Raw genomic sequence first — 17,319 nt, 5'->3', positions numbered from 1 at the left:
GCATCTCTGGGGGCGGGACTCTTGTTGTGGGTGGAAGAGTAGCACTGTCTGTCTTTCTCCCCATCTGGTGTTTGATTTCAAGGGAGGGTTGAGAATGGGGATGCTGGATGTTTTACTATAAAAGACAACAATGTATAGACATCACATTTCTTTTTCCTCTCTATTTTAAAATATATATATTTCCAAATGCTTAGGGTGTCTGGCCAGTGTATTAGTCTGGATTTGTGTTTTGGTGTTTGCTAACTTTAAGGGATATTAATTTCAATGATACATGCAGAGGAGCTCGGCTCCTCCTCTTCTCTCAGGCTTTTAAGATGTGCACATGGTATCTAATATGCAGTCTAAGGTATTATGTAGGCTGCCTAACAATATTCAGTGATGTATGTGGGAGTCAGTCACCTGGTTACTCTTCTATCTAGTAAAAGCTTTTATTTGATTATTCTGTTTCCAGAGCTACTTGTGGAAGAAAAACATTGTTTTCAGAACAGACTTGTTAGAAGTACCTTTGTAGACATTAGGGAAAGAATAGTAGTTTTGGTAGGCTTTTAACTGCAATGGTTCCTGCAATATCTCTGGGAATAATGATAAGCACTCCCTAGGTTTTTATAGGTCCCCATTACTTCAGTGTCTGAAAGCCTTGTATTTTAATTTGTCTTCATAACACCTCTGTGAAGTGTAATCCCTATTTTACCAAGGGATTAAGTGATTTGTTCAAGGTCACACAAGGAGTCTGTGACTGAGTTGTGAATTGAACCTGGACCATTGAGTTACTATGGTGTATATAATTTTCCCTGTGTAGATTTAAATGGCCTTCTGTTGCTCAAGGTTACTGCTGCCCTGGGAACTTTTGTCTCAACAGCTGTAGTGGTTGATCAGATTTTCTGTTTCCAAACTGCTAGGAGTTTTCTCATGTCAAAGGCTTACATGCTGCAGACCTGTGATACCACCATGATTATACAGTATTTCCATTGTTCCTATCCATGGAATGGAGGTGACAAAAACATTTTAAAAACATGGCAAACAATTCATTCCAATATATTTACATTTACTTGTTGCTCCTTATGCAAGAAACTGCCTCCCTGAAGTAATATATAAAGTCGATACCTTGTCCTCCCTTCAAATCCTTTCTCAAGATCCAATTATACTGTGATTCCTGCTGCAAATGGCCTGCAACGATTACTTATGTTATGTTTTGTCTTGTTGATATAATTAAAAAATCCTCTTTTATTTTGCAAGTTTTGCATGGAGATAGTCTATGTAACTGTGTGCCTCTGTCATTGTTGATCTCTTCCTCCTCCCCACCCATTCTGCATTTGTTTGTTACATCTAATTGTTACATTTTGCCTTTATTTAAAAGGTAAGTTCTGTGGGGCTAGGGCTGGCTTACTCTGTGATTGTACAGTGTCTTGCACATTGGGGCCTCAGTCTGATTTATTACTGTAGTGCCAATCTTCTTCTTTTGTATGGGTTGGGTAGGTAGTAACGACTGTAAATTTATATCTAGATTTGCTAGCCAGCACATTGCTGCAGCAATGAGCTGGTGAATGTCCTTTAGGCCCCCAGCGAAGGAACGAAGGGGACACTCAGATATGATGTGCTCCATCGTTTGTGCCTGGTTACCAGAGTCACAATCAGGTGTTTGCCTCATTTTCCATTTAAAGAGGGGTTGTCCACATCTTCCATGAGATGTCCTGATCCAATTCAGTCTGCACCAGTCTTTCCGACATAAATCAAATTCCCAGTCGTTCCTTGGCAGGGTCAATGACAAGCTCTTTGTTTTCAGCGGTCAAAACGTTCCACGTGGCTCTCCATTGAGCCTCAGCATTGAAATTGGGTGTAAGGGTCTTTATATGGTTCCATGGAGGGTTGTGGGATTTTACTCTTGTCTTCGGCTGGTTCTGCAGGTCATTGTGCAATGGGAGCCTCATGTTTGCATTGACTTGGTTTAGAAAGAGAGATGTCTGGGCAGCTCTTCTAATCTGTGGAAATTGGATGTGTGATGGAACTGGGAGCCAGTCAACTGGAGGCAATTTGAGCATCCCTCACACTATGCACATAGCGCTACTGAGTTGAGTGTCAAGGAGTTTAGTGTGACTGCTGAGAGACCACATCGGCACACAGTACTCAGCCGCAGAATGTACCAAGGCAATTGTTGTGGTTCGCAGGGTCCGTGGACTGGAGCCCCATGATGTTCCTGCCAGTTTCCTGATAAGCGCAACATGACACCTGACCTTATTGCGGGTGTTCTCGAGGTGTTGTCGAAAGGTCAAACTCCGGTCCCATGTAATGCCAAGATACTTTGGATTAGCCTCATGGCTGATGCTCTCACTGCAGAACTGCACATCAAGTTTGGCATTAGCCATTTTATTGTTCAGATGGAAAGCTGTTACTATGGGGTTTTTTCGGGTTAGGCCTAAATTTTCAGTGTTGGAAATAATCAGACATTGTGCTGAGATCTTGAGTTATGGCATGGCTGATGGTATGAAGGCTTGTATGCTGAACAGCTAGGGCAATGTCATCCGCATAGATGAATTTCCTTAACTCCATTGCTGATATGTCCGCGGTGTATAGATTAAAAACTATCGGGGCCAGGACAGAGCCCTGAGGGATGCCAGTCAGCATTCTTTATTGAATAATGCAAGGTCTGTGGTGTAGAACACACTGCAGTGTGTGTACATCTGTTTTAAAGCAATGCTGGTGTGCTTTATTGATTGCTAAAGCTCCTCCATGCCGTAGAAGCTAGGTACTGTAATTACACAAATTTTAACAAATATATAAATTACACAGACAACCAGAATAACTAAAGATTTTAAACTAAAAATACCTCAGCCAAATTCAGTAAATAAGAGCCTCACATTGTGCATTAAATCCTGACAAACTCTAGCTCTAGTAGCTGTCAAGCAAGGGTTGGGGAGGGAAGATTATAGGAATTTGTGACAGAAAATTAAATGCAGATGTAAATCCTTGGAGATATGAAAGTTTATAGGACTCTCTGAAGCTATAAAAAGCCTAGCTGATCAGTGTTGAGGGAAGGTTGTTGAATGTCAAATTGCTGCCAAAACTCCAGACCAGTGGGGCAGAGGAAACCAAGTATCAGAGGTACTTCTTTACAGTGCTGAAAGAAACCAAGAGTAGTAACCAAAAGCCCATATCATACGTTCTGGGGAGTTTGACGTCTAAACCCACATTTTGTGGCTTTGGCCCCACTTCTGCTTGTTTAAGTGAAGGGTTTTGTTGTAAGAGAAGCAATACGCTTCCATAGTAAGGTGATGTAATCTAGCTTCCAAAACGTGAGAGCACCCTGCAATGTGCACAGATGAGTCCCGCAGCTGCCCCCAGTCTTTCAGATAACATGGGCCCAGGTGACTGAGGGTCTCGAAGATAATGACACCCTTGGCTAAAATCCAGAAGCAAGTATTGCAGAGAGCAAGATCAGAGATGTAGACCTATATCAATGGCTATATTGCCCATCCTACTTGAAAAGTCAGTCAGATGTGTTCTGCACCATTTGAAACTCCCTAGTGAGCTCCATTAAGTACAGTGGTTACAATAGACTTGTTCAGAGGTGACAAAGATTTGGGTATTTGTTGCAGGGGCAACATTAGATCAGACCAGTCTCTGCCCCCAGTTTGCAATTAACATCCCCCCAAATTTTGTAAGAGATTCCTGACTCAAGGGAATTATCCTGTGAGAGATTGTTCATTAAACTATTTTGGGCTCATGTAATGCTGTCAAGTAATATTTATTAATTTAACATTTTAATTGTAATAACAGAGAGAGGCCTCAGTCTGGTAAGGGCCTTACTGTCATAGGTTTTTACAACACCTAGCACATTGTATCGTTTCCTGGCTGCATTACAGTGAACTTGTCATTCCAACAAGCAGAGCCATTCAAATGTCAACCGTGGTGCTTCTTGATCATTGCTTTCTGTGGAGTTTGGACTTTTAAAAGTATTATTCTTACAGTTTTTTACATGCCTTATTTGAAAAGAGGTCTCTAATACAATTTAAGGATATGACTACCTGGGACAGCACTTGTGAAACTTCAGTACAGGAAACCTGTGCAGTTTTTACATAGGGATAAAGACATTTGCACTTTTGCTTTCTCCTAAAACATCACAGGTGGTATTTTTAAAAACACTCAGCACTGGCCCAACTCATCTCCAAGAGTGCTTTCAAAAATTCCATTCCATGGGTCCATTGAAAAGAAAATAGGATTGTCAGTTTAGGAACTTAGTAAATTTGGTATTTCTAACGGCTGGTCTGCAATATAGTCAGCACATGATTCCAGTTAATTTGATTTATATCTGATGGCTGGAAACAAAGTATTATTACATTTAACTTATTGAAGTTGTGACTGCTCTCGCTTTACCCATTCAGTCACTATTTATTACAGAGAGAAGAGAAGTGAAGCAGGAAACGTAGGTCATCTGAAGCTTGTGGAAAGTACGCCTTAGGCATTGTGAACTATGAATGTCTTCTTTCACATAGAAAGTTATTGGCTGATTATAAGGGGTGTTTTCTAGAAAACATAGGTGAGGTGGCAGTCACTTTATAAAATCTGCACATTGTACCCTTGCAATTTGTCTTTATTGTTGTGTGTCAGAATAGTGGTAATTTTTAAACCAGGAAATATCCCTTCTTTTTCCAGCTTTCAGTAATGTTGAATAAATGTTAGGGTTGCATATTTAGCACAGAACTACTCTCACTTTTAACAAGCCTAACTATGCTCATTGGGTGGTCTGAATAGCACAGTGAGGTTTGTCAGGTTAGGGAGAATAAAAAGAGGTTTCCTAAAACAGTGTTTCCCTGCTCCCTAATAACCAGGCAAGATGAGCATCCTAGAGAATGAGAAAGCCCTTGTGGCCCTCTCCTTGCTGCATGGATGATTACCAGTGTCCTGGAAACTGTTATCCTGGTATATTTAAATCTGGATGACATGCATTGCAAATCTCATGCTGCTATTGATATGACCATCATGAAATTACTAAAAAATTATAGATGATAGTTCTTTGAAACAAAAAGTATATACTATTCAGGATAATTCTATATTAGACTTCATTCTGAAATACAATGATGAATTAATTATTGAACTAAATTAATGGTTACCTATGTGCAAGTGACCATGATCTGACTTCATTTATATGCAAATAGAATGTAGTCCCAACTAGGAAGATATGCATGACACTTTAAAAGGGTCAGTTTACCAAAGCTGAAAACAATTATGAGCAAAGTTTATTAGGAGGAAAAATGTAAACAAAATAGTGTGAATGATAATTGAGCATTGTTTAAGTAAACTCTGCTAGATGCCTCCATACCATCAATTCTGCAATGACAAAGGAAAGCTTTGTGCATTAAAAAGTCATTCTGGTTAAGAAGGGAAGTGAAAGTAGCAATAAAAACATAGAAAAAACATTATATGTAACAGTGGAAAAGGGGGAAAGCTGATCTCAGTGACTATAAATTAACAGTAAAAAAAAAAAAAGCAGAGAACTGATAAGGGAAGCTAAAGTTATCAATGAGAAATCGCTGTGGCCAGTAGGGTTAAGGACAATCAGAAGGATTATTAAGAACATGTTAGGTAGAAAACAAATCATAGCAATGGTATAGATCCATTACTAGACAGAAATGGTAAAATTATTGTTAATGTAGAAAAAGCAGAAGTGTTCAATAACTATTTCTGTTATATATTTGGAAAGTTGCAGTCTGACTTATGCACAGCTTAGAAAGATAATTCATTACTTTCTGCTTTGACAGTAACAAGGGAGGACATTTAAACAGCAGCTGGTAAAGTTAAACATTTTAAAATCTTCAGGATTGTATAAATTGCACCCAAAAGTTTTAAAAGAATTGGTTATTTGAAAGAAATGAGTTCTCTGAGCCACTGACATTAACATTTAACAAATCTTGGAATACTGTGAAAGTCCCAAAGGGCTTAAAAGTAAACAAACAACCCCCCTCCCCCGAAAACCGCATGCTGTGCCAATATTTAAAAGGATTTGGATAACTGTAGCCTAACATCAATACTGTGCAAAATCATGGAAAAAGATTAAGTAAACAAAGACTATCCAGGGCAGGTGTTTGTCTAACCTGTTCTAAAAAGCCTCCAGCAACTGGGATTCCATAACTTTCTTCGGCAATCTGTTCCAGTACTTAACTATCCTTAGAGCTAGAAAGTGTTGTTTTCTAATATCTAACCAGAATCTCTCTTGCTGCAAAGTAAGCTGATTACTACTTGTGCTATTCTCTGTGGATATGGAGAATAGTGGATCACCATCCTCTTTGTAACAATCTTTTACATATTTGAAGACTGTGATTTCCCTCAGACTTCTCTTCTCTAGACTAAACATTCCCAGTTCTTTCAACTTTTCCTCAGAAGACATATTTCCTAAACTACTTCTCCTCTGGACTTCAAGTTGTTCACATCTTTCTTAAAGAGTGGTGCTCAAATCTGGACACAGTACTCCAACTGAGGCCTCACCAGTGCCAAATAGAGCGTATCAGTTATCTCCCATGTCTGACAGATGGCACCCTGTTTATACACCCCAGAATGACATTTGCCTTTTTCTCAGCCGCATCATACTGTTGACTCATATTCAATTTATGATCCAGGATAACCCGCACATCCTTTTCAGCAGTACTTCTGCCTAGCCAATTATTCCCCGTTTTGTACATTTGATATTTTCCTTCCTAAGTGTAGTACTTTGTATTTGTCTTTACTGAATTTCATGTTACTGACTTTTAGATTATTTCTCCAATTTATCAAGGTCATTTTTTTATTTTAATCCTGTCCTTCAAAATGCTTGAAACCTCTCTGCATGCCATCTGCAAATTGTATAAGCACATTCTCCACTCCATGCTCCAGGTCACTATTGAAAATTTTGAATAGTACCAAACCCCAGACAGATCCCCGGGGGACCCCGCTTGATATGCCCTCCTAGCTTTACAGTGAACAGTATTCAAGAGCGATAACTACTCTTTGAGTTTGGTCTTTCAACTGGTTGTGCACCCTCCTTATAGTAATTGCATCTAGATTATATTTCATTAATTTTCTTATGAGAATATTGCGTGGAACTCTGTCAAAAGCCTTATTAAAGTCTAGCTATATCATGTCTACTGCTTCCCCTGTATCCACTAGGCTGGTTACTCTGTCATAGAAGGAAATTAGACAGGTTGGCATGATTTGTTCCTGACAAATTGATATTGGTTATTACTTACCACCTTGTTATCCTACAGATTTGAGCAAATCTGTGAACCTGTTTATTTGAGAATTTATTCCAGTATCTTTCCAGGTGTCCAAGTTAGGCTGACTGGTCTATGAATTCCCCGAGTCCTCTTTTTTCCCCTTTGTGAAGTTAGGTATTATAATTGCCCTTCTCTAGTTCTCTGCATCGGTGAACTCATACTTTTCAGAATGTACCATTTTATAATTTTATACTGTAATTTGGTGATTCTGAATCTAAGAACAATTGGACTAGAACTCTTACTAGAAACTTAAGGTTACCACTAAAATTCATTTTCCTGGACTTTCAATAAGGTTTTCCTTTGTTGTTACGATTTGTTTTTTCTTACTGTTCTGAGGAAGAGAGACAATAAGTCTACTAGCAAGTACAGTGTTTCCATTTATAACTGTTATAATCCATCAATTCCTTTTCTGATAGTGGGCATTCATGATAACCCAGTATTCCGAAGTATTTTGATTTTTCTAACCTCACCAAACCTGCTTGGGCTAACAGTGGAATTTGAACCCAAGATCTTCAGAGCTAAAAAACCAAAGACCCTACTGCTAGAGCTAAGGAACTATGTGCATTAGATAAAAACAGTAGCAGACTCATAAATCTCTTATGTGGATCACTCAGGTAGGACAGAGACCACAAATGCTTAGTTTTCGTAACAGAAAAATACTTTATTTTTGCAGCTCTAATATTATTGTTGGATCCTGACTACTGACACTAAATTTTCTTTTGGAAAATTTGTCTACAGTTCAGATGTTCTTACCTTCAAGCATATAAAAATCCCACCGTTTACTAATTACTGTATGCATCCAAAACTCCATAAACTTGGATGTGCAGCATAATAAATGGATGTGTTGTTATGGGGTAACTTTTAAGCATTTTACTTGTATTGTCCTCCTTTGCTGATTATCATTCTGCTTGCTTCAGTTCTGATTCCGGTTTGTTACTTCTAGTTTCTTCTTCATTTCTGTTCCTACACTATTTAAACAAGGTTCAGTTTTACACTGAGAAGAAGTCTAACTACAATAATTAGCTTACTGTGTTTGTAGTGCCTTAAAAGTATTATGAAACGAAGTCTGCATGATTGGGAATATTTTGATGGTATATAAATATTGGCTTTCACTACATTGGATTTTCCATTTGATTTGAGGTACAGTGTGATTAGTGGCTGCAAATTTATACAAAAGAGCTCAGGATGAAGGCTTTAAATCACTTAACACTGGGCAGTCCCAGTTAATTACTGAACTATGTAAATTAATGTTAGCTAATAGAGACACTAATATTTTTGTCTTCATTTTTAAATTTTTTATTAGTATTGCTGCAAAGCATAGATTTATAAAGATAAGTAGATTATAAAATCTAGTACATAAGAGTTATTTGTCTTCATGAATGAAACTTCAGAGAATACAGCAAGGAGTTTTTATATTATTTCAAATAATCAGATACAAGAGTCAATACTTTTGATCAACTTAATATAACACAATATCGAGCAGGTAGAGAAGGAAATATAGAGGAAGAGGGTGAATTCGCTAACAGGGTATCTGTTTGGTTTACATGTCTGTCTTTTAAACCCCCCCCCCCCAAAAAAAAAATTGCTAAAGAACCCCAGAAACATATGGAATTAAAATAATCTAAAATAAAAACCCACAAAACTATTGATCAAAACAAGCTATTAAGCTGAGAATTTTTGTGATTACCTCCAGCTATTATTTTCTCAGGAGATGTTCTGTTTAGCTTTATGAAAAATAATCAGAAATGGAAGAAGATGGTACATGTTGTTTTATGTAAAAGGCATGCGGTGTGTGAGACTAATTACTCTGCATTCAGAGTCTATATTACACCAAATGCAGTGTATTGAGCTATTTCCAAATAGCACTTAGAACTCTACAAGTCAGTTATACTTGAAAGGAGGCTAGATATTGTAAGTGTGATGGATGTATCCATTTTTCCTACAGAGAAAAGCAATGTCGTTTTTATGCATCTTACTGTTATCTGGGAATCAATTGAGTATGAAGTAATGTATGATTTAACAGCTTTGGAAGACGAAGGCTTTTTTCCCAGCTGTTGTGTGTGTTACATGTCAGTGATAAAGGGAATACTGCATTTCTTCATATATCGAAGCTGCTGGCGCAATTCATTTCACAGTCATCTTTAAAGCATGCAACCCAAAGGTACTCAGTGTGGAACCTGAAATGCATTATTTAAAAAATAAACCTAACCTAAAGGAAGATGTATTTTTTAAAATATGCATCCCAAACTAAACAAAACCACTCTACCCCAAATATTGCAAATCCCCAAACCAAGACACTTGTTTCCAAAATAATATTCTTAGTACTTTTTCATCTATAGGTCTTGTTTTCCTAACCCCCCTTAGGCATTTTTGAATCTCTCCCCATAATTACTTACTTGCATGTACCTACTGTATTGTTAGGAGGAAGCCTACTTTACAAAAGAGGATAGGTGCTATGATCCCTGTTTTATAGATGGGAAACTGAGACACAGAGCTGTGAAACCACTTGTCCAAAATCACATAACAGGTCAAAGTTAGAACTACGAATATATCCCAGCTCTCCTGACTTTCTATGCATTGCATTATGCACTTAATGTTGCTAACTGATCAAAATGTAATCATGTATAATATTCTTTATAGAACCCGAGTATTCTAAAAACAAGAGAATGAATAATTAAGATGTCAGAAATCATACAGTGCTCACAAATTAAACAGTCTTTCCAAGGATAAAGAAATTGCTGTTTCACCACAACATATCATAATAACCTTATCACTAGCCTGTGGATTATTGGGTTTTTTATGTATTTTTTTCTCGATATTTTGATTGTGTTTTTAAAGTAGTGTGCTAAATGGGAAATAAAATATATCAGTGATTCTAGAATCGTTCAAGTACTTGTAATTGCTGCTTTCGAGGACAACATTGTACATGTAGGAGGAAAATAAATATGTAATTTATTTTTGGTAGAATTACTTACATATGTGGACTTGCATTACATAATTTTATGTTTTGTTTTCCAACAATTTATGCGGTGGTTACTTTTTATCAATAAATTCAAAATATAGTATTTATTTTGGGTGATAATATACAGAAGCTTTTTCCCCACATCTTAGTTTCTGTGTGATTTTTTTTCTCTTCATTTTATCCAAGGTGGCTTCCTCCTAATAATACAGTAGGTACATGCAAGTAAGTAATTATGGGGAGAGATTCAAAAATGCCTAAGGGAGGTTAGGAAAACAAGACCCACTGAAAGTCATCTAAATCCCTCCTATGTCCCTGAGTTGCTTTTGAAACTTTCCCCCTTAGTTTGCTTTGGGAGAGCTTTAGATATAAGGCATCTCATGTTCTTTATTTAAAATTATGTGGGAGCCATACAATCCTTTTGTCTACTGTACAATGGAATATTTTAATTTTGCTACATATTTAATTAATGGAATAATTATTACTATAAGAAAACATCTGTTTATTTCAGACAGGAGGTTTGTGTGCAGAATGACAGTAAGTTTAGGATTCTGAATAGATGTTACTCTTCCTAAAATGTAAGAACTGTTTTCTGATTTTATTGGAATCAAGACCAAAACTCCCACCCACTTCAATTGTACCAGCATATGACCCCAAGTAAAATTTGAATGCAGTTTTGTTGTGTGTGTGTGTGTGTGTGTTCTGAATGGATGAGGAGAGAGGATGCAGGGATAGACCAAAAAAAATACCTGCGCAAAAGCCAAAAATGAGTTAGTCTGTGGTAGAGCTCGTCGGGAAATTTTCAGCAAAACAGGGTCTTGAACTTGGGTGTCCCATATGCCATATGAGTGAACCCACCCTCAGGCTATTTGTGTGGGTGTGATTGATTTATTGATTGTGATTTTTCATCCAAAAATATTGAAAGGTCTATTTTGGGATGATGCAGAATGGGAAAATTTTCATGGAAGAAGAAGACCGTTTCTCACCCAGCTCTACTCTGAGGTTTGAAACACAGTTGGTTTACAGGAAGCTGTCAGTAGCACATGTACGTCCAATAATATAGAACTACGTGTTAGACACCATACAGGCACTGCAAGGATGGTCCCATATAAGTACCTAGATGTATAGTACTGTGTCCCAGGTGCTTTCGGTTGTCTTCAGGAGAGAGCACTTCCTCTGCATCCCTCAGGCAGCTTCTGAGGTATATTAAAAGATGAGTCTCCCTCTGTACCCTACATACTTTACAGAATGCACCACTGCATGCTTTGTAAAGTGCACATAAGATTCACAAGGATTGAGACAAGGACTTCAGGCCCTGTGCATCTTGTCAAATGCATAATCATGTGTGGGAGGTCACTGCACTTTATAAGGGACTAAAACAAAGGCTTCCACATGGACAAGCAGCTTAATTCCCCAGTCCCCATCACTTGATGTCTTCAAAGGGGGCTGTGGCTGGCTGGAAGCTTTTAGAGGACAGTGGATTGTCAGGTTGTGGAGGGATGTAGGGAACAGTGTTATGGGGAGAGATGGTTTGCATGAGAAGAAACGCAAGTTGTCCTAGCAGGCACCTTCCACAATTGCAAAACTATTGAGTGTCACGGAATAAGAGCACTCCTATTGTGTGGCTCCTTAACACGCCTACAGCTACAGAAACGCCTGTCAGCTGGTGAAACTTGTGAGAGAGGTCGCTGTGGCCTCCTAGGAGGTGGGGTCAAGGAGCCATTAACTTTGGAACTCTTCTATGGACATTAGCAGTGTACTTATCTCCTGTACAGGCCCAACAGAGCAAGAGGAGAGGGAAGTCCTCTTTCTGCACACCTTGGGAGGACCAAGCAAGAACAGTTTAAGTCCAGTGGTTTTCAGAAAGATAGGAGAGGCTGTAAACAGGGGTTAGAATGGGAACTTCTATACAATCATAATTTCAGTGGTGGCTGTTCTGCTATGATATTGAACAGAACCTTCACAACAAGAAGGTACAACCAAAACAAAACTAGGTCCTAGCCTTGTTTCAAAAATGGAATCTGAAATACTCATTGATCAAGTACTACAGGATATATTCATAAACAGAATTGTGAACACAATATTGGAGAAGGATGATAAGTTTGTATGTCTTTTCCATTTCTGTGCACTCATAATATGGTGCTGCTTAATAACTCATATTAGTGTGAAATCAAATTCCCATGAACCTAGGTATGTGGTAAATGTGAGTTTCCTGGGTGGTTTTCTTCACTCAGTGGTAGTGCGCTTGATGTTGCGATTGATGTCCGGGATTGCAGTCTCTCATTCTTAAATATTGTAAATGTATAAGAATTTGCATGCTGTAAATAAAAAGGTCTACATGTTCTCCAGTTTAGTATGTAAAAATTGTTGCAAGGAACAAAATCTCTACTCTTGGAAAATTTCCAGGATCCTACTGCAATTCACTCATGCTTATGTGCTCAGAAGTTGCAGGCAGCTTGACTCTGATTAAATGCTATCAATAGTACCTGAGACAAGGTGGGCAAGGTAACGTCTTTTATTGGACACACTTCTGTTGGTGGAAGGGCTTTTGAGCTTCATTAACCTCTTCCTCCGGTCTAGGGAAGGTAATCAGAGTGTCTTCAATAATACCTGTTCAGTAAGTGGCACCTTATTAGAGTTCTTCTTCTCATCCTCCAATGTCTAAGGCTGCAATTCAGCAAAGTGCTTAGGCATATGCTTAAGTTCACCCCTGTTCAGCAAAGCACTCAAGCTTTGAACTGTTTAAAATTAAGTACGTGCTTATGTTACTTCATTCCACAGACCTACTGCTCTCTGCAGTTAAAACCACAGTTTGGATTTGTGTGCTAGAAAATGTAAGACATTTAATTAAAGCCTTGTAATTATTATCTGTGTTAATAGCCTTGACTAGTATAGGCCAATTTATGTTCATAAAGTATTAGAAACGGAATTAAGAAATTTTCCATCTCTTCTTATGAATACTTTATAAATCCTTGCCAAGCTAGTTACTTGCAAGGAGAAATATCCAAGTGTGCTTTTCCTGAAAATTCCTAATAAGAGTATGTGCTGAAAATGCTTCTATAAACTGAGTGTCTGAGACTAGGAAACCATGGATATCTGGTCTATAAAATTGGTTTTAATATGCTTAAACATCAATCCTAAACTGCTAAAATATGTAGTGCAGCCTCCCCAAGGCAAGTGCCTTTTATTTAAGACCATCATGTTCATCTTACTAGATCTATACAAATTGCATATTCCTTTAACAAAAAATCCAAATTTTGAAAGTCTATTATAAATTTTACCAGGTACAAAATAATTTAAAAATAAACAAAATATATACACACACATACAAAATGGGAGGTGACTGCCGAGGAAGGATTACTGCAGAAAGGAATCTGGGGGTCATAGTGGATCACAAGCTAAATATGAGTCAACAGTGTAATGCTGTTGCAAAAAAAAGCAAACATTATTCTGGGATGTATTAGCAGGAGCATTGTAAGCAAGACAAGAAGTAATTCTTCTGCTGTACTCCGCGCTGATTAGGCCTCAACTGGAGTATTGCGTCCAGTTCTGGGAGCCACATTTCAGGAAAGATGTGGACAGATTAGAGAAAGTCCAGAGAAGAGTAACAAAAATGATTAAAGGTCTAGAAAACATGACCTATGAGGGAAGATTGAAAAAATTGGGTTTGTTTAGTCTGGAGAAGAGAAGACTGAGAGGGGACATAACAGTTTTCAAGTACATAAAAGGTGGTTACAAGGAGGCGGGAGAAAAGTTGTTCTCCTTAACCTCTGAGGATAGGGCAAGAAGCAATGGGCTCAAATTGCAGCAAGGGCGGTTAAGGCTGGACATTAGGAAAAACTTCCTAACTGTCAGAGTGGTTAAGCACTGGAATAAATTGCCTAGGGAGGTTGTGGAATCTCCATCATTGTCCAACCTGCTCTTAAAAATCCCCAAACACCTGTCAGGGATGGTGTAGATAATACGTAGTCCTGCCTTGAGTGCAGAGAACTGGACTAGATGACCTTTCGAGATCCCTTTCAGTTCTATGATTTTATGATGAAACAATAACAGGAGCAAGCTTACTGATCTAATTTAAAAAAATCCCTTTAGCATCTTGATGGATAGAAGGTTACTTTCATTATGGGTCCTTGACTTTCCCTTCTTAGGATTCACTAAGTCATAGGAAAGAGTCTATTGCTGCATGTAGACTGCTGTATTATTAATCTTTGGCTTAAAGGCAGAAGATGAAATCATTCTGTGAAGGAAAAATCTTGGTAAAAGAGACATTTTTTAAAATGGAATCAGTGTTCTCTGCCTGGCAGTTTAGTCACTAACCAAACAGAACAGCAATTGGTTTTGCCTGATGTCTAGGAAGATTCTTTTTAACTGACATTTCTTGCCCACATGTTTTCTGCCTCTCTTTATTTATTCTAATATTTCAGTCATGATGACTAATTAACAATTTTACCTGCTAGAAATCAAGTTGAATCTGAGTAGTATTGATTCATTTTGAAATCAAAGCTGAAATTCTGAATTTTGCATGGAAATTTCTAGTAAAATATAAAATATTTTGCATATAAAATAACATGCCAGACACACTATTTCTTATTCTGAAAGCATATGACTCATGTACCCTAAAGACTTCTCTCCAGTAAATTCCGTATGTTTAGCAGAGAATTGCTTTACATATGTCTGGAATTTTTAGAAATTAGTGGTTTTTTACAGAATACACAGAAGCATGACTTCTGTTGTAACTTTTAAGCAAACATTAGTCCTCGGACTTCAGACTTTTTCACAGTCCCATGGAGAAAAATTGTTTTTTTGTATCTTGCATGTTATATAGTATTTATAAAGGTATAACACATTTATAAAGCTACAGCACAGCATTTATCAGGGACTTGTTAGCATGTGGCTGAAATGTTTCATTAAAGTTTAACATCTGTAGATTGGTAGACATATTATACAGCAATTTCTCATTTTGTTTTTAGGAAGAAAAGTCTAGAACAATCTATTAATCATTTCGGTGATGGTTCTGAAGAAGAGAATGGCTTCTGATGGTGACAGAGTGCATCCTTTGTATCCATAAAAAGATAAGTCAGAAGAAGAGAAATTGGAACTATTGATTGATATTTGTTCAGCTGATGGGGTTTCCTGACACCACTGAAGAAGTCTAATGGATTTTCCATCACTAACATCACTGGAATGGTATGAAAATGGGACACAATCTTTCCTGGCAGAGTTGTTGTAAAATATTCGGTTAGGTAGAATTTGCTGACCACATAAAACGTTTCCCATCTCCTCCCCCTCAACCAAAAACTTAACAGTCACCAGTTGAATCTTAACCCATTTTGTAAGATTTTTAATTTTATTTTACATTATTCTTACATGCTTGTTTTAATTTAAAGGGTGATGGTTTCTACCCTGCAGAGGGAATTAATAAGCTGATAATCCACAAACTACTGCTGCAAGGAGAACTTGTCAATATGGGGGGCGGGGAAGAAGGGAGCAGTGTTTCAAATTCACTTTTTTTCCCTCCATCATTTTCTTCCATTTTTGCCATATGATATAATTTGTTTTCAAGTACTGCCAAGGCAATGATACATTCAAAGTACACACACACATAACTCTGACCAGAGACAATGGCAGTTTCCTGTCTTAACGGACTGCAGGATTACACACTGGGTGCTTTTGTGACGCTATATGTCAGGTTGCACCTTGTAAATTTATTAAATGAGCTGTTCAAGCTTCTGAATAGAGAGATTCAAATTTTGCCAAACTCTGGAATATTCTTTCCTTTTTCCAGTGTCATTTTGTTCACAATCTTACTGCATTGCCTCATGCCCTTGATCAAGAGCACTGACAGCTGTGGGATATTCAGCCTGTTTAGGACTAGACCATGGCTGGCCCTAATGCATCTGCACTGGAGGAATATGGGGAGTAATATACACTCTCTCATTGCATGGCCTACCTGCATCTGGGTGCCGGGTATAGGGTGCGGGTTGAGAACAGGCTATATATGCCCATTGCTCCTCCCTGTGAGGGTGTGAGCAGAGAGGGGCATGGGGAGGGGCAGGAAGTAGGAGGTGCCTGGACTTCTCATCTCGCCAGTGTTGCTAATTATTGTGATTTTGTCATGTGTCACAATATTTGATGATTTGCTTCAAGCTCCAGCTCCTGAAGTCAGGTGATTAGATGATGATCTCCGCTTTCATTTTAATCAAGTTAGTTTCTAGCTCTTGTGATTACAGAGAAAAGCTTGGAAATGGGACCCAAGTGTATGATAAAGGCTCAAAAATCAGGAGGCAAAGTGAGAGAACCCAAATGGCATTATTATTTTTAAAATCATATTAACCCAATCTCATTAGTTTGGGAGGGGGGAAGGGCATGACTTGTGCAGTACTGCTTCCCTCAGAACATACTGACTGATGGAGGTAGTGGAGTGTGAGTGGGGCATAAGTATCTGCACCAGGTATAAAGCTTGTCAAGGTTCCTCCCCCACTCTGAACTCTAGGGTACAGATGTGGGGACCTGCATGAAAAACCTCCTAAGCTTATCTTTACCAGCTTAGGTCAAAACTTCCCCAAGGTACAAAATATTCCACCCTTTGTCCTTGGATTGGCCGCTACCACCACCAAACAAATACTGGTTATTGGGGAAGAGCTGTTTGGAAACGTCTTTCCCCCCAAAATACTTCCCAAAACTTGCACCCCACTTCCTGGACAAGGTTTGGTAAAAAGCCTCACCAATTTGCCTAGGTGACTACAGACCCAGACCCTTGGATCTTAAGAACAATGAACAATCCTCCCAACACTTGCACCCCCCCTTTCCTGGGAAATGTTGGATAAAAAGCCTCACCAATTTGCATAGGTGACTACAGACCCAAACCCTTGGATCTGAAAACAATGAAAAAGCATTCAGTTTTCTTACAAGAAGACTTTTAATAGAAATAGAAGTAAATAGAAGTAAAGAAATCACCTCTATAAAATCAGGATGGTAGATACCTTACAAGGTAATTAGATTCAAAACATAGAGAACCCCTCTAGGCAAAACCTTAAGTTACAAAAAAGATAGAAATAGTTATTCTATTCAGTACAATTCTTTTCTCAGCCATTTAAAGAAATCATAATCTAACGC

At 38.1% G+C, this 17,319-nt stretch overlaps 1 protein-coding gene across 7 annotated transcripts in view; it reads left to right on the top strand.

Moving 5' to 3' along the window:
• The window catches only part of JAKMIP1 (janus kinase and microtubule interacting protein 1), a 316,238-nt gene that overhangs the window by 111,216 nt on the left and 187,703 nt on the right, over positions 1-17,319 (top strand). For all 7 annotated transcript variants that reach the window (XM_073342549.1, XM_073342544.1, XM_073342542.1 and 4 more), the window contains one exon: positions 15,174-15,390. In XM_073342549.1, coding sequence (XP_073198650.1) covers positions 15,388-15,390 — 3 coding nt within the window. In that variant the 5' untranslated portion in view covers positions 15,174-15,387. The remainder of the gene's footprint in view (positions 1-15,173; positions 15,391-17,319) is intronic.

The sequence above is a fragment of the Lepidochelys kempii genome, chromosome 4 (genome assembly GCF_965140265.1).
Source record: "Lepidochelys kempii isolate rLepKem1 chromosome 4, rLepKem1.hap2, whole genome shotgun sequence".
Lineage (NCBI taxonomy): Eukaryota > Metazoa > Chordata > Testudines > Cheloniidae > Lepidochelys > Lepidochelys kempii.
Note: the sequence above shows the minus strand (reverse complement) of the source record. Positions and strands in the feature narration are given on the sequence as shown.